This window comes from Hypanus sabinus, chromosome 12 (assembly GCF_030144855.1).
Source record: "Hypanus sabinus isolate sHypSab1 chromosome 12, sHypSab1.hap1, whole genome shotgun sequence".
Lineage (NCBI taxonomy): Eukaryota > Metazoa > Chordata > Chondrichthyes > Myliobatiformes > Dasyatidae > Hypanus > Hypanus sabinus.
The window spans coordinates 34,345,093-34,363,985 of NC_082717.1; the positions used below are offsets into that span (position 1 = coordinate 34,345,093).

General features: G+C 40.5%; 1 protein-coding gene across 1 annotated transcript in view; it reads right to left on the bottom strand.

Moving 5' to 3' along the window:
- Positions 1–420: 420 nt before the first annotated feature.
- gch2 (GTP cyclohydrolase 2) overlaps positions 421–18,893 on the bottom strand; it is a 48,275-nt gene continuing 29,802 nt past the window's right edge. Inside the window, exons 4-6 of the mRNA XM_059985326.1 lie at positions 18,377–18,408; positions 17,601–17,685; positions 421–3,769 (exon numbers count right to left, since the gene is read on the bottom strand). Of these exons, the coding sequence (XP_059841309.1) occupies positions 3,643–3,769; positions 17,601–17,685; positions 18,377–18,408 (244 nt within the window). The 3' untranslated portion in view covers positions 421–3,642. The remainder of the gene's footprint in view (positions 3,770–17,600; positions 17,686–18,376; positions 18,409–18,893) is intronic.

Sequence of the window (18,893 nt, forward strand, 5' to 3'; positions counted from 1 at the left end):
GAGCATTCGGCCCTTCGAGCTATGATAGTAATCTCCCTTTACTGGGTTTTGATGTTTCAATCTACGTTTCAAATAAAGCTAATCTTTTATCTTTTTTTATTTCTATTCCCACTCTGTCTGCAATCACTTAAAATGAAACCTAGTATAGATTCTTCATGGCTACAGAGACTATAATATGGGGTTTGAAGCTTTGGTCTTCGTCAAGATCACTGTAGAAACCGTACTCTCTTCTGTGATATTGGTATGCAACAGATTTGAAAGAAATATTCCTTCTCACTTTTACACAGGATTGTCCAATTGGTCAGTATTAAATTAGGAAAAGAATAGTGGTCTATTGTACAAAGTCAAAATTTTACCGCTTATGAAATATAGAACATCTGATCAGTAAGTTGGTTTTGCCCAATAAAATTGATAAGTATGTTAATAATATTATCCTAATTTTATTAATCATGAAAAAAAATTTGGTTAAGAGATGCAACTTATATCTTGTTATATTTTAGTAATTCACTTTAACATTGTTACAGACAAGCAGAAGCAAAATAAAAACCAAATTCTATATTACATTTTTTCCATAAATAATGATATATGAAACAATCCCCATAACAATTCTTCCCTATTGCACAAATTAAAAAGGCACAAATTATTTCCACAGATATACAGAAATGGTGGATTTAAAATTAAAACTTTCCAAGGGTGACAAGCCTAAAAAAATCAGTGATTTAGTACAATGATACATAAGAAATTGTGTCATCATGTATCTGCAGCAGAAATACAAACATTTAAGTGATAGTGGCTGACAGGATAATGAAATGTTTGTGTCATTTCTATATTTCAAGATATTTTACATAATACAATTAGAACTTATTAAGGCCACATCGTGTGTCATTTTGAAGAATGACATGGGTTACAAAACATGAGTACCATTATCTTTTCTATATATTTTATATTTATATCTGGTGTCTTAGCTTAGAGGACACTCTTTTACATATGAAAGGTAAATTTGATTGTTATCCTTTGGCTCCCTCTCAGGTATACAAAAGAGTCCAGAACACATGTAGAGGCATTCTCCCTACTATACTACCCTGTTCCTTATGCAATATCTAACAAAGACTACCTAATAACTTCTCATATTACACCATGCAAGTTGACAGCTGTCTTACAAAAGGAACTTCATGGGTTGTAAAGCACTTTGGATGTCCTTTAGTCATATTTCACAAATGCTACTTCCATTCCATAGACTCTTGGTCTAAGAATCTGTTGTATTAGCATTGGAGTTAGATTATTCAGCTGATAAAAGGCTGTGATCTAGTAAAAATGGAAATATGTATCGTTAATATAAAACTTTGTACAAAAGGTGAGCATTGTATTTTTGATCTAATTTGTAGTGATGTAATGTATAATATTACAACTAGTAAGAGCAAGATGACATGAAATTACTATTATAGTACATATTAATCCATAACTTAGATAATTTGTTGGAGACCTAAATTTATTTTAAATATGTTCTTAAGATCTTCATCAAAGTATTTGGACAAGGGAGTCAATGAGACCATATTGGGGCTGAAATTTATTTGTGGCATGTGGGGGACTAGTACAAATCATATAAGACAGAAGTGTACGATTTTCTTTGCCACTTACTTAATTCAGTCTGATGATTTGTTTTCATCCATCTTATGCTACAACACCAGCAAATGTATTGTTTTTTTTATTATCAACAGCAATTATTTTAAATTTGTGGCACAGCAGACAAATTACTAATGTAGCTAGATTATTATTCACTACATGAGAAATGGTTTTTTTCTTTCTATTCTTTCTTTCCATTACTCCACTCCAAGAGGTGTGCCTGCTTGTTGAGTATTGAACTACATTCACAATGGCACCAGCTATTCTCCATTAAAGCTGTCATCTTTATGCATCAATCTAGAGTGAGGATATATTTTGCACATACAACAACAGAGCGACAGACAAAAAATGCTGGAGGAACTCTACAGGTCAGGCAGCACCTATGGAAATTAACAAACAGTTGGTGTTTCAGGCTGAGCTCCTTCATCAGAAAAAAATCATGTTGTCCTCTGTCAATTGAATTTGAATCAACGTACAGTATAATGACCCCAAGTTCACAAACTCAGGATTGCTGATGACTACTTAGCTAACTCAACGCAGTCTGAAAAAGAACTGTAATTCCTGGGGTATGTTGTTTCAGTAATTCATCACATGTAGGTTTATACGACTGTAACATGATGAGACATAGAAGCAGAATTAGGCCATTTGGCCCATCAAGTTTGGTCCCCTATTCTATCACAGCTGATTGATTATCCCATTCTCCTATTACTAACAAGAACTTAGCAGGTTTGCAATATATGTGTATATCTGAATGTCACACTCAACAATTGATGCATACAAATAAAAAAGTAAAACTTCTTAACCATTTAAAACATATTGTTAAAGAAAACAATTTTCTTTTACTGTTTTGTCCTCGTTAAAGCCACAGAGCATTTAGCACACTTGCACAGAGTCAAGAACTTCCAGTTTTGCTCAGAATGACTGAGTTTAAATGAAGCATCTTCTGTTTGATCTGTCAAAATGTGCTTTAATTGAAATTGTACACAGTGAAGATGTGTTTCCATACAATACGAAAGCTATTTGGGTGTTTCCTGGCTCTGCTATAGGAGTCAAACTGGACACACTGGAGGACCCTCTGGAAAATCCTGGCAGTTCTGGACAATGTTTCTCACCTTCTGCATGCCACCTTTGCTAAACAGAGGAGCACTTTTAGTAACAGACTGATACAACTGCGCTGCTCCAAAGAGCACTACATGAGGTCATTCTTACCCTTGGCCATAAGGGTGTAAAATGAGTCAATCTATAACTGGGGAAGTGATGACCCCCTCCTGTTAGATGGTTTGAGGTAACTTAATATTTTAATTTTTATTCTTTCTTACTTCTCTTCTAATATTTGTTATTTGTACGTTTGTGGACTTGTAATGCTTCTGTGACACTAATTTCCTTTGGGATCAATAAAGCATCTATCTAATGGAGAATTAGACATTTGGTTCACATTAAGAGCATTGAAGCCATTAGAGAGGAAAGTTCTGATTTATTGGTTAGGACAGATAGGAGAAGTGAAAGTCCATTGCATACCCTGGCTTTGAACTTTAAAAAAAGAGAAAAATAATGTGATTAGATTGCTGAAGAGAGAGACAGTGCATTCCCCATATCTTTACTGCCCAAAATTAAAGCTTGGTTATTAATAAAGTAATCTGCCAGCTCTGTTGGTTTAATAATAGTTACTGTATTATTAAAAATAAATTTCTAAAAGTTTAGGAATTTTTTTTAGAATGCTAATTGAAATTGCAGATCTATACAGTTCGTCACAACAAGGATATTGACAGGTACAAAGTGAATCAACATCACACACAAAGAAGATAATGCATTATATGTCACTCAGGTATGGTGGGAAAACACTAAAACAGTTCGGTATTTTTGGAAAACATTGGTCGATTGTTTGAATTAGATGAATTAAATCTTATTTAATCAGTGCAGGAATCAATTGTCTTTGAATTTTCACTGCAAGCCTCTTTTCATGACAGGCCAGAAGTTATCTCTAACATTGAAGAGAGTTTTACTTTGAAAATGATCCTTCTACTCCTTTGTCAGGGTGAGAAATTCTTCCCGTGTCTTTTGATCCTCACGGAAAACTCCAAGCATTGTGCTGGTTACTGTCTTGCTATTCATTTTCTGCACACCTCGCATCACCATACACATGTGCCTAGAAACAACATTTTAAGATAGTTACTCATCACTTATAGAATTATAGACCAATACAGCCCAATGACTCCATGCATACCACAGTGCTCACCCTGCTAGTCCCAATTTTCTGTATTCAGCCCGTTGTCCCTTGAAACCCTGCTCCCTCTTGTACCAAATTTCTCTTAAATTACTTGGCTCAACTCTGGTAGCTTATTCCATATACTCACACACTCTCAGTGAAAATGCTGGTCCTCAAATCCCTCTTAAATCTTTCACATCTCACCTAAATTTACCTTAGTTATCTATCTCTTTTATGGCAGCAAGAGAAAGGTTGCCATAACATTGCCCTTTTGTCTAACCTTATCACCTTTCACTTGTTTTAACAGTTCACCTTCAGATTAGGGCTACATCAGTGTATACTCTGCTTTAGGATATACAGGTATATGAGCAGACTATTAAAGTAGGCGTAACTGTTAAAACAGTTATACCCACTTGTTTCCAATCACATTTGAAAGAATGTCTTAGCTCCTCTTGGTTGCTTCACTTCATGGTCACGTAGTAACTTCTTCAGGTAAATATATTTATTGCGTACGTACACAATGCTAGAAGAACTCAGCAGGACAGGCAGCATCTGTGAGAAAAGAGTAGCCAACGTTTCAGTCCGAGACCCTTCATCAGGAATGGGGGGGGGGGGGGGGGGAGACAGGGCCGAAGCCCAGTAATAGAGATAGGGGAGGGGGAAGGGCTAGAGGTGCCAGGTGGAGAACCAATCACAGGAAGGATAAAGGGGGGAGGGGATAAGCATGAAAGAACTGTAGAGATAAAGGAGCAGAAAGTTGAAAGGGGAGGAGGCAGAGAGGGACCTAGGATAGGGGAAGGGGGAGGGGGAGGGAATTACCGGAAATTGGAGAATTCAATGTTCATACCACCAGGCTGGAGGCCTGGTAGATGAGGTGTTGCTCCTCCAACCTGAGCTTGGCCTCATCATGGCAGTAGAGGAGGCCATGTATGGACATATCTAGATGGGAATGAGAGGCAGAGTTGAAGTGGGTGGCAACCGGGAGGTCCTGTCTATTGTGACGGATGGAGCGGAGGTGCTCGATGAAGTGGTCCCCCAATCTGCGTCGGGTCTTGCCGATGTAGAGGAGGCCGCACCGGGAGCACCAGATGCAATAGACAACTCCACAGACTCACAGGGGAAGTGTTGCCTCACCTGGAAGGACTGTCTGGGGCCCGGAATGGTGCTAAGGGGGGAGGTGTGGAGACAGGTGTAGCATTTGCGCTTACAGGGATAAGTGCCGGGTGGGAGTTCTGTGGGGAGGGACATGTGGGCCAGGTAGTCGCGGAGGGAATGATCCCTGCGAAATGCTGAGGGGGTAGGGAGGGAAAGATGTGCTGGGTGGTGGGGTCCTGTTGAAGGTGGAGGAAGTTGCGAAGGATAATGTGTTGGATCTGGAGGTTGGTGGGGTGGTAGGTGAGGACAAGGGGAACCCTGTCCCTGTTGTGGTGATGGGAGAATGGGTTAAGGGCTGAAGTGCGGGTGGTGGAGGAGATGGAGGTGAAGGCATCTTTGATGATGCCAGAAGGGAAACCACGATCCTGAAAGAAAGAGGACACCTGAGAAGTCCTGGAACGGAAAGCCTCGTCCTGGGAGCAGATGCGGCAGAGATGGAGGAACTGGGAATAGGGAATGGCATTTTTGCATTGGGCAGGGTGGGAAGAGGAATAGTCAAGATAGTTATGGGAGTCAGTGGTTTTGTAGAAGATGTCAGTGGATAGTCTGTCTCCGGAGATGGAGACCGAGAGATCAAGAAAGGGGAGAGAACTGTCTGAGATGGACCAAGTGAATTTGAGGGCTGGGTGAAAATTAGAAGCAAAGTTGATGAAATTGACAAGCTCAGCATGGGTGCAGGAAGCAGCACCAATGTAGTCGTCGATGTAGCGGAGGAAAAGTTGGGGAGTGCTGCCAGTATAGATTTGGAGCATAGACTGTTCCACATAACCCACAAAGAGGCAAGCATAGCTGGGGCCCATGTGAGTGCCCATAGATCTGGAGAAAGTGGGAAGAACCAAAGGAGAAGTTATTGAGAGTTATTGAGAGTTAGAACAAGCTCTGCCAACCGGAGGAGTGTGGTGGTGCTGGGGAACTTGTAGGGTCTGTTATCCAAAAAGTAGCGGAGGAGTTTGAGGCCTTCTTGATGGGGGATGGAGGTGTATAAGGATTGAACATCCATGGTAAAAATGAAGCGGTTGGGGCCGGGGAATTGGAAGTTATTGAAGAGGTGAAGTGCATGGGATTTATCCTGGATGTAGGTGGGGAGAGTCTGAACTATGGGGGATAAAATGGAGTCCAAGTAGGCAGACACAAGTTCGGTGGGGCAGGAGCAGGCTGAAACTATGGATCTGCCGGGACAGTCAGGCTTGTGGATCTTGGGGAGGAGGTAAAACCGAGCTGTGCGGGGTGTGGGAATTATGAGTTTTTTGGCTGAAGGAGGAAGGTGTCCGGAGTTGATGAGGGTGGAGATGGCGCAGGAGATGGTGGATTGATGTTTTTTGGTGTTCTGGTGATGTATTTATTGCGTAGCTGGTTTTTCTACTTGTCGGTACTTATTAAAATACTAGGCCACAATGCTTTGCTTTCCCGTGCTGTTATCTGGCTTCTACTGGATCCTTGCCAGGATTCTGCGATTATTCTGCGCAATTCTATCTGAGGAAAGGGAAAGGTCAGCCTGCTTTGCTGTTGCTGCTGCTACTTCCACGTGGAAAACGAACTAGGGCAGAAATTATTCTGGTTATGCCCATTTCCAAGCTAAGAATCATGCTCTGTATTAGCCCAAGTTCAACCAGTTCAAAGCCAAGAACAAGGTGAGCTCCACCTTTATCTCGGAGCTTCAGTAGGCGGATGACATCACAGTACACTCTGAATAAGTCCTCCAATGCATCCTGAAAGCCTTTGACAGGGCACAGAGAGCACTGGGACTTGTCCTGAATATAAAAAAGACACAGGTCCTTTATCAGCCACTGTCAAACCAGCCACTTATTCAGCCCTCCATAAAAGTTGACGATATCACCCTTGAAAATATAGACCATTTTCCCTACCACAACAGCATTCTCTCTTCAAAAGCAGACCTCGACTCAGAGATCAACCACCACCTAAGTAGTGGTATTGGAGCTTCAGCAAGCTTAAGGAACAGAGTCTTTAAGGAAAAGACAGTAAAACTTTTGTTATATAGAACAGTCATCCTTCCTACATTACTGTAAGGGATTCAATTATGGACCACCTACAGTAGACATCTGACAGCTCTGGAACAATACCACCAAAGATCCTTACAAAAGATGTTGAGGATCAGCTAGGAGAACAAATCCACTAATACCATCATACTGGAGGAGGGCAACATGAACAGGCCACGATAAAGTGACGCCAACTCCAATGGATAGGTCACGTTATCCAAATGCCTAACTCACATCTCCTCAAACAATCCTTTACTCCCAGTTGAAGGAAAGTCAGAGAACCCTTGGTAGGCAGAAAAAAAAACTTCAAGGGTAACATCAAAATCAGCCTTAAAAAAAAGTCAGCATTACTTTTAAAAAGTGGGAAGACACTGCACTCAATAGGTGCACCTGGAGGAAATTTGATCGAGAGGGAGCTGCACTACACGAGAATGATCTCCGCTGAACAGCAGAGACCAAGCTGCACCAGCAGAAGGAGAGAATCAACAATCAGAAGACCCAACCTCTCACCATAACTACCACTTAATTGTGTCCACACCACATGAGAATATGTGGTTCCTGGATCAACCGCTACAGCCACCTGAGGACCCACCAATGGACAACCACTTTAGGAGAACATCTTACTTGACTTGAGTGATCATACTAAAACAAACCTTTCCTGCCTCAGTCAATATTCAATCTAGATGTTCAAGTCCCAGTGACTGTATGATCCTGTGGTGGAGTAGATAAATAGAGGCTGGATGGTGTCCTCCTCCTTGAGTGTTATTGTAGTCATCCTGGAAAGTGGAGAACGTTCTGTCATGTTTCTGTCTCCTGCTTTACAGACAATGAACAGTTTCCAGAAGTCAGAAGAGGAGTCATTTGCTATAAAATACATAGGCTCTTTACTGTGTTTGTGGCATAGAATGTGTGGTTGTGCAGTTTACTTTCTGTTAAATGGCAACCCCATTTCTCAGGATGTGGGCAGTGGGGAACTTAATGAGGGTATTGACATTGAGTATTAGGGAAGTTTGTGAAAGGTGAAAATTCACAATGAACAGTTGATGGACTGCTTTATAGAACATAAAACATAGAACATAGAAAACCTACAGCACACTACAGGCCCTTTGTCTCACAAAGCTGTGCCAAACATGTCCTTACCTCAGCTTAATATCTACATGCTCAAGCTTTTTAGTCCGCTGTAAGTCATCCCTATAATCACCAAGATCCTTTTCTGAAGTGAATACTGAAGCAAAGTACTCATTAAGTGCCTCTGCTATCTCCTCCAGTTCCAGACACACTTTTCCACTGTCATACTTGATTGGTCCTATTCTCTCATGTCTCATCCTCTTGCTCTTCACATACTTGTAGAATGCCTTGGGGTTTTCCCTAATCCTGTCCACCAAGGCCTTCTCATGGCTCCTTCTAGCTCTCCTAATTTCTTTCTTAAGCTCCTTCCTGCTCGCCTTATAACCTTCTAGATCTCTATCATTACCTAGTTTTTTGAAACTTTCATAAGCTCTTCTTTTTCTTCTTGACTAGATTTACAACTGCCTTTGTACACCATGGTTCCTGTACCCTACCGTCCTTTCCCTGTCTCAGTGGAATGTACCTGTGCAGAACTCCACTCATATATCCCCTGAACATTTGCCAAATTTCTTCTGTACATTTCCCTGAGAACACGTGTTTCCAATTTATACTTCCAAGTTCCTGCCTGATAGCCTCATATTTCCCCTTACTCCAATTAAACACTTCCCTAACTTGTCAGTTCCTATCCTTCTCCAATACTATGGTGAAGGAGATAGAATTGTGATCACTATCTCCAAAATGCTCTCCCACTGAGAGATCTGACACCTGACCAGGTTCATTTCCTAATACCAGATCAAGTACAGCCCCTCCTCTTGTAGTCTTATCTACATACTGTGTCAGGAAACCTTGTATGAAATAAAATTAGTTAATGAATTGATGATTGGCATCATTGCAAACAAAAAGCAGTAACTTTTGGTTAAGGAACAATATTACCGAGTTGGTTAGATTGACTGAATAATTGTAGGTAGAATTTATTCTCAAAAATGTGATGCAGTTCATTTTAGAAGGACTAATAAAGCAGAGTTATACACACAAGTGGTAGGACCCTTGGAAGTACATGTCTAAAGATCCCTGAAGAGCACAGCACAGATGGATAACGTGGTTAAAAGGTCATGCAGAATACTTATCTTTATTATCCAGAAACAGAGCAAGGAAGTTTTGGTGCAAACATGTTAAACATATAAGCCACAGGTAAAATACTATTTTCATTAGGAAAGATGTGGTTGCACTGGGGAGGGTGCAGAGGATATTCATCAAGATGTTGCCTGCCATGGAGTAGTTACATTATGAGCAGAGATAAGGTAACATCCGGTTTCTTTCCTTCGAATGGAGAGGACTGAAGGGGGTCTTGATGAGGTGTATAAAAAATCATGAAGGACATAGTTACCCCTGCAACTGTCCTAGCAGGGGAGACAATAACTAGAGAGTGTAGGCTTAAGGCAATACTTGAATATTCAAAGGTAGTTTCAGCAAGATATTTTTCACCTGGTGGACTAATGTTGGTTTTGTGTAAAAGGTGACTGGTGGTCAGCATAGACTTGGAGGGGCCAAAGGGTCTGTTTGTGCTGTGTGACACTATAATACTAAACGATGAAAGAACTGCTCACAAAGGCAATGCAGACAGGTATTCTCACAACTTAAGAAATATTTAGCAAATACTTGAAATAATGTGGATAGAAGACAATATGCTTAGAGCGGCATAGTATTACAGATAGGTATAGTACATGATGGTCAGCACAGACACAATGGGCCAAAGAACTTTCTTGTTTCTATGTGACATAATTCTACTTCTGATCCTCACACTTCCAACCTAACCCTGCTGCAAAGACCTGCCTTCCCGGAGACTGCATGGAATTACATAAAGACCGATGACAACATGCAGTCAAAACACGACATTAGAGTTTACACCTTTTAAAGGACAGCAGGAAATATACAGAGATAACAAATAATTGGCAGATCTGGGTCTCTGCCATTACAAGGCAAGGGAGATGAACAACATTGCCAGCTTGCATCTGTATTGCAATTTCATTTGGAAGTACATCCTTCACTGTCCAATGGTGGAATCTTCTCCCATCCCACTATTTTCAGTGACACTCTGGGATCAGTGCCTGTGAACCAATGCCTAACATGATCACCTTTTGTAGAGCATGTCAGGCATAAATAGCATCATGTGTCTTTGAAGGTTATCTTAAAAGAATGCACATAGAAGGTCTGGGGTAAAATTCAAAGGAGATGGTACCTTTATAGCAACAGCTCCAATATTTATTTTCCAAATGCAGCCAATTTATCTGTTGTAATAATATGAAAGCATAATACTGTCTATTGCCCCATTCCTATTTAAAGGATGCCTTTAACTAATAATGTTGCAGCTTGCTAACTGAAAGCAAGTAGTTCTTGCATCTGACCTTCCTGTAGGTCAATGAATCTTGGTGCCCACCAATGGAGCAGTGATACTCTGAAGTGAAAGCTTTGAAAATAAATACCATAAATTACTATATTTTGATGCTAATTGTTATTGTTCAGTTATTTGTTCATGTTTTTATTATTAAAATTGAGATCTACAGTACTTATACAGTTTAAGTGTCTCTTGAAATATTTTTAAAAAGTTCCAAAAAAATCCACTTACAGCCATCGGAGGCTGCTGATGAACTCTCAAAGACCGATAGGGACTTACAAGGATGAAGCCTTGGGCTGTGCTGCCCACTGGAACCCATCCATAACTGAGTAGACAATCAATTTGTAATTTTTGATAAATTAAGTGCAGACGGCAAAGTTGAGTCTTGAGAGTGTACTGGGTCCAGAAGCACCCACACTGCATTAATGGTTGCCGTTGAAGAAATCGGTTGGCTACCAGCGAAATTATTTCCCTTTTAATGAATAAAAATGTAGCTGCTATTCTAACAAACCAATGCCACTGCTAGTGACCTAGCATGGGTTGTTAACCATGTATGACATGCCCTCTGATCAATCCAATAATAATGCCCCAAAAATCAAAAAACTCTATTCGATCCTTTGTTAGTAACAAGCAAAACAAATTATCTTGAAGCAATTCAATTAGGTGTAATTGTGGTCAACAAAAGATGTGACATACAGTGCACCCCAAAACCAAACTAAACTGCCCAGAACAAAGCACAAATACATAATTTATTCCCTCACTTTTACCACAACCCCACCCATGTGACTATTTGCCATAATTACTATCATAAATGTGTATCATAGAGTATCAGGCAGATAGAAAAACAGATGCACTGCTCATACGTCCCAGCTTCCTAATTATTATCATATAATAATTACAATACATGCATCTGGAGACATGAAACCTTAACATTCACACAAATGTCCTCTTTCTGGTAAGCAGTCTATCCTGGATCGTGATCTTCTCCTGGCAAATGAATTGCTGCCAAAGATCAAAGTTCAAAACTTAAATCCTGTTACTGTCAGCTCTGTTTGAGCATAGACTCTTCCACCACCATGGTCTCCTTTCAGTGGTCCATTAATAGTCCAATCCAGCATGGTTCTGATATTGTAGGGTCCATCATTAACACTGCAAATCACTTGCAATGGCTCAAATGCTTTAGGCATATTCAGCAGCTTGATTTCTGAATCAATTTCTGGCAAATGAATATGCTTCAGGTGAGACCATTCCTGAAGATCCCTTTGAGGAGGAATATTCCCTTTGTGGACAGGAATGCTTTCCTGCATAAAGATGTTAGTCAGTTCACAATAGTTTGTACTACCTAAGCCAGCTACTTCCAGTCCTGAAATGAAGTAGCTACTCACAACCTTCTCTTGACCCATGGTGCGCAAGAGAACGCGTGTTTTTTTTGGAGGAGCAACAACTTATATTGCATCTGGGTAGCCTCTAACCTGATGGCACGAACATCAGTTCCTCACACTTGCGGTAAAGCCTCCACCCCTTAACATTCCCCATTCCCATTCTCCCTCTCCCTCTCTCTCCTTGCCTGCCTAACACCTCCCTCTGGTGGTTCCCCCCCATTCTTGCTTCCATGGTCATCTGTCCTCTCCTAGCCCTGTATCTCTTTCACCAATCTACCACCGCGCTCTTTACTTCACCCCTCCAGTTTCACCTATCCCCTTGTGGTTCTTCCTCCCCCAACTTCCTTACTCTGACTGCTCATCTTTTTTCCAATCCTGATGAAGGGTCTTAGCCCAAAATGTCAACTGTTCCATAGATGCTGCCTGGCCTGCTAAGTTCCTCTAGCATTTTGTGTGTGTTGTTTGGATTTCCAGCATTTGTGGATTTTCTCTTGCTCGTGTTCTTTTTCCTGTCAGTCTGAGCTTCTTCATGAGGCTCACTGTACAGAACACTGCAGTGACTAGTGGGGTACCACGAGGCTCAGTGCTGGGACTCCAGTTGTTTACAATATACTAATGATTTAGACGAGGGAATTAAATGCAGCATCTCCAAGTTTGCGGATGACACTTAAGCTGAGCGGCAGTGTTAGCTGGGAGGAGGATGCTAAGAGGATGCAGGGTGACTTGGATAGGTCAGGTGAATGGGCAAATTCATGGCAGATGCAACTTAATGTGGATAAATGTGAGGTTATCCACTTTGGTGGCAAGAACAGGAAAACAGATTATTATCTGAATGGTGGCCGATTAGGAAAAGGGGAGATGCAACGAGACTTAGGTGTCATTGTACACCAGTCATTGAAGGTGGGCATGCAGATACAGCAGGTGAATGGTATGTTGGCATTCATTGCAAGAGGATTTGAGTACAAGAGCAGGGAAGTTCTACTGCAGTTGTACAAGGCCTTGGTGAGACCACACCTGGAACATTGTGTGCAGTTTTGGTCCCCTAATCTGAGGAAAGACATTCTTGCCATAGAGGGAGTACAAAGAAGGTTCACCAGATTGATTCCTGGGATGGCAGGACTTTCATATGAAGAAAGACTGAATCAACTAGGCTTATACTCACTGGAATTTAGAAGATTGAGGGGGGATCTTATTGAAACGTATAATACAGGCTAGATGTAGGAAGATTGTTCCCGATGTTGGGGAAGTCCATAACGAGGGGTCACTGTTTAAGGATAAAGGGAAAGCCTTTTAGGACCAAGATGAGGAAAAACCTCTTCACACAGGGAGTGGTGAATCTGTGAGATTCTCTGCCACAGGAAACAGTTCAGGCCAGTTCATTGGCTATATTTAAGAGCGAGTTAGATATGGCCCTTGTGGCTAAAGGGATCGGGGGTATGGAGAGAAAGCAGGTGCAGGGTTCTGAGTTGGATGATCAGCCATGATCCTACTGAATAGCAGTGCAGGCTCGAAGGGCTGAATGGCCTACTCCTGCACCTATTTTCTATGTTTCTATGTACTTCCTTGGTCTGGGAAAGCATATGTAAGCACCTTCTTGTTACTCTTGGACTTCAGCTGAACTGGAATTATAGAGAGCTTACAATCATGATTACCAGCCCTGGTAAGGCCATTACAAACACAGTGTGTGTAACAATCGTTACTTGTCTTTCGATAAAATCAATGTTAGTGGAAGTAACCTTACCATTGCACTTTTCCTGCAGTTCACAGACAACCGTTCTCCATTTATCCCGAAGCACATAGGGCCGTGTTGCCTTTAAGGTATTTGTTTAGTTTATTATATTTTCGCTTTAGTAATTCATTTGTAATTATTTTTTAGTTAAAGCTAAGGTTGTTTAAAGTAAATTCGTTGTCTGTGATATATCGCAGCATGCGATGATGTCAGACCTGGTTTCGCTGAGTCTTGTGGGAAAATACTGGTTTGGAGAAACGGGAAGGAGGGGGTTGTGTGTGCAGGATCAGCGCGAGAAAAATGTTCTTTCTACGCATTAGAAACATCAGAGAAGCAACGCCGTAAGTTCATAAGATAATCGATATGTTGAAGTAAAAATGTTAACGCTGATTCTGTTAAAAGTAATGATGGTTGGTAAAGTTTATGTTCTTTATTATTTAAAGAGTTGTGGATAGTTTGTGTTGATGTATTTAAAGCCAGTCCATGACGTAGGTAGATTTTGACTGTATGTTGCACTTTAATGTAATATAGTTGTTGTAGTTTTACTTTTGCAAGTATTTATGATGAAAATGTGATGCCAAGGAAATACTGTATATATTTTGTATTGTTTCATCAACAGTTTTCACCATACATTAATGTGGAAGAGTGAACAGTAAACAGTTAATCTTACTGGGACTGCGCCTCATTGACTCGGTTTATACTGTGTGTTTAGTTCAGAGGGTTTTTTTTTACACCTGTGCGAGAACACTACAAGGGCAATTTCAATAGTACAACCATCATATTAGCAGGCATGTCCATCTCACACATGTCCTGCACTTCTTTCATGGCATTGCAAAGACCTCTAAGAAAAAGACTGGTCCTGAAGAGCTTTCATGTCGTCTGACTTGATATGCAGCCAAAAAAGAGCCTTTTGCACGCAGGCTGCAGCAATTTTGTACCCGTCACAAAAATGTTCCTGTGGTAAAGCTTAAACATAGAAACATAGAAAACATACAACACAATACAAGCCCTTCGGCCCACAAAGCTGTGCCGAACATGTCCCTACCTTAGAACTACTGAGGTTTTATCCATGGTCCTCTATTTTTCTAAGCTCCATGTAGCCATCCAGAAGCCTCTTAAAAAACCCTATCATTTCCGCCTCCACCACCGCTGCTGGCAGCCCATTCCACGCACTCACCACTCTCTGCGTAAAAATTGTACCCCTGACATCTCCTCTGTACCTGCTTCCAAGTACCTTAAAACTGAGCCCTTTCATGTTAACCATTTCAGCCCTGGGAAAAAGCCTCTGACTACCCACACTATCAATGCTTCACATCATCTTATACACCTCTATCCGGTCACCTCTCATCCTCTGTCGCTCCAAGGAGAAAAGGCCGAGTTCACTCAACCTATTCTCATAAGGCATGCTCCCCATTCCAGGCAACATCCTTGGGCCTTTCAATAATCTTGCTCCAATCTGGCTTGCTGGCAGCATTTGACAAGATCTTTGGGGTAACCTCTGGTGAACTGTTTGACAAAATAGAGACAGTTGCCATAGTCATCAGTCATTCCTTTAATGATCTCCTTGAAAGTCCTCATAAATGAATGACTCTGCAATGGATCACCATTAAAGATTTGAATCTGTCTTTTAGGCAGAGGTGCAATGCATTGTTGTTTCATTCCAAAGCTTGTTATTTCCTTTTGTGTCCTTATAGCCTCCAGTGCACTAGTTAGATTTTTATCACCTGAAACACAACTGTCACTACACTGTAAATTAATGTTCTCAGAAACACCTTGTGCTATTGGGTATGACATAGGTTCAGAGTGCCTCCTTGGTGCAGGTTGAGAGTGAACACCCCTAATCCCTGGGGTCCAAGCTTGTGCCTCAGACATTTGAGGAACAAATGTATCCACATTTCCATTGAGTATATTGGATTTTCTCTGTGCCATGTCAACATCAGAGCTCTCACCATAGAACTATCCTGCTGGAGCACATTTAGCACCCACAGCACTTGAAGCCTTCAGGGCTTTCACTTTGGCCATCTTGTCTGCAATTTTTTCCTGCATTTTAAGCTGCTCCATCTTTCTTCATATCTGTTCTTCCATCTGCTCCTCTTGTTCAAACAATGCACGCTTATCCCTCAACATTTGTTGTCTCACGCATAACTCAGTTAAATCACCCTCCGTTCCAATGTATGCTAGGAGGTATCAGATGCACGGGATGCTCTGCTATCAAAATAGGACCTCCTGCATGCACATTAGATGCACTGTCTTCAAGGTGTACCTCATCCCGAAAATCATCGGCTTTATATGTCGTCAAAACATGCCCTGTGGCTTTATAAATACTTTCTCTTTTAGTCCTGATTCCAAGGTCACAGTTTCCAGCTTGGCTCTTGTTGTTTTCCAAGCATGCAAACCAGACAAAGCAATGGCATTTAATTCTGATGTTAGCAATTGAAATACTTTGGCATTTCAACAGAACCAAGTGCCGAAATCTAAGGCGAACACTACACTTACAGTAAGCAATGACCATTCCAAACTGTGTTCCACCCAAAGCACACGGCAGGAATCATTACTTATCACACGCTGCGCTCTAATTTTGCCAACACATCGGAATTGCATAGACTATTTTCTAAATGGAGAAAAAGTTTAAAAATCTGAGGTGCAAAGGGACGTGGCAGATCTTGTGCATGATTCTCTAAAGGTTCATTTGCAGATTGAGGTGGTGTTGAGGAAGGCAAATGTGATGTAAGCATTCATTTTTAGGGCACTGGAATTTAAAAGCAAGGATGTAATGTTGAGGCTTTATAAGGCATTAATGAGGCCTCACTTGGAGCAATGTGAACCCCTTACCTAAGAAAGAATGTGCTGACATTGGAGAGAGTTTAAAGGAGGTTCAAATGGTTCTGGGAATGAAAGGCTAATCATATGAGTAGCACTTGATGGCTCTGGGCCTGTACACTCTAGAGATTAGAAGAACAGGGAGGGTGGGGGAGAAAATCTCTCTGAAACCTATCGAATGTTGAAAGGCCATAATTTAGTGAATGTGGAGATGATGTTTCCTATGGTGGGGGAGTCTAAGACCACAGCCTCAGAATGGAGGGACAGTCATTTAGAATGGAAATGAGGAATTTCTTTAGTGAGAGCGTGATGGATCTGTGGAATTCTTTGCCACAGGCGGCTGTGGAGGCCAATTCATTTGGTATATTTAAAGCAGAGGTTGATAGGTTCTTGATTAGTCAGGGCATTAAGGGATAGGGGGTGAAGGCAGGAGACTGGGTCAGAGAGAGAAATAGATCAGCCATGATGAAATGGCAGAGAAGACTCGATGAGCCAAGTCATCTAATTCTGCTCCTATATCTTATGGTCGTATGGGATGCAGATGTTCATTTGGTGTGTCTGTCGAAGTCTTTTGTTGACAGAATGCAGCAGCAATTCTAAAACCAATGTCGCTGCTAGCTACCTGGGTTGTTATCTTTGTATGACATGCCCTCTGATCAATCCAATAATACTGTTCCAGAAGTCAAAGAACTGTATTAATAAGAGTGTCAATATTTGCAAAGCTTTTGGTTTGTTTATCTTGCTCTGAGATAGGATTAAAGACAAGTTATGCTGCTGAGCAACATTTTCACAAAGATTTTTCAAATCTTCCAAATGAGATTTCACTTGTAAGATATTTTGCTCTTCTTGTACCAGGAAGTTTCTAATTAATCGTATTAAATCATTAATCTTCTTAATTTTATTATGATACTTCTGAACATTATCAATTCTAGTCACCAGAGCTTTCCCAGTAAGTTTAATTTCTCACTTCCTCCAGCAATTTGACCTTCAACATTGCACTGTTCAGCCTCTGCTCTGTATTACCATAATAAACAGGCAACACAGAACACAATGCAAATAGAAAACAGATGCATGGCTCCTACAAAACGCATTCAACGCTTGTAAGCTACTTTAGAAAATTTTGCAAACATCAAAATAATTTACTTTTTCAGTATAAAACTCTGGCACCTCATAAAAGCAGGGTCACCATACAATGATATATGTGCCTAAATTAAAGGGTGCTTACGTGGCTTCTATTACAACAGCTACTCCAGCTGGTTTCAAAGCCTCTGTGATGGCTACAGCAATTTGCTTGGTCAACCGTTCTTGAACTACGATGAACAAATGTAGGAAAAGTCAGTGCTCACCTCCAACACAACGATTTTTAAAAAATCATTAATAAACAGACTTATACATTTTGAATAGCTAAAGAATGAGTTAACTCATTTAGAACTACTAATACAAGGGAAGATTTGAGCTGGATATTGAAACCACATCAAAATTACTCTAAACATCTGTCATAAAGGCATTTATACATTTAAATCATGTGGATGACCAGAGATCAAAAGGAAAATATTCTCTGGTTCACTATGTATAAATGTATCATAATCATAGCAAACTTATATGCATTGTATTTAAGGACGTATTTGATGTATACTATTTGAGAGAAGGGAATAGAAACGCAGAGAATGCATGTGAAAATTTGTTAACAAATTAGATTTGTTAGGATATTCAAGCTAAATTCTTGAATTGTCAACATATCTGTTCCTAATTGGCTGGTATAGCTGGCATTACCAAATGAATACGTGAAACCATCAGGAAGGGATGTGTACTAGATAAATGATTGTTGACCCATGTCAATAATTTAAAAGGTTCCCCTCTCCCCAACCTGAATGTTGCAAATAGGGTATGACTCCTGGCAATTTAAGCTGAAATTTATTATACTGATATGTTATGTCAAGGATTTGAGAAGAAATTAAAGTCAATAATTTATGATAATTAGAAAAAAATTGAACTGAATACCTTGAAGTCTTCTACTGTAGATTTCAACAATTCTGTTGAGAAAAAAGTATCCTCTTGTTACATTCTAGCATTGTGGATTATTAGTATTAATAATACTAAGTGCAAGTGTAAACTAACCGAACTTCAGAAGCCATATTTCAGAGGGTTCACATAAAAACTGTATAGTTGTAAAAATTAAAATAAATGCTTATTTTAAAATTTGCAATATTAAAATAGGTTTTTCATCTTCAATCTCTCTCTAATGCAGTCAGAGGTTCTCATCTGCTTCAATAAGACATCAGTCCTACCAATTGTCAAGAAGTGCAAGGTCAGCTGTCTCAATGAACATCAATCATTTGAACTCACATCTGCTATGATGAAATGATCTGAGCTTGGTCATAGCCAGAATTAACTCCTGCCTAAACAAGGACTTGAACCTGCTGAAATTTGCCTACTACCACAATAGATCTACAGCAGATGCAATCTCATCCTTTAGCCACCTGGACAACAGGAATATCTACATCAGCATTCAATACAA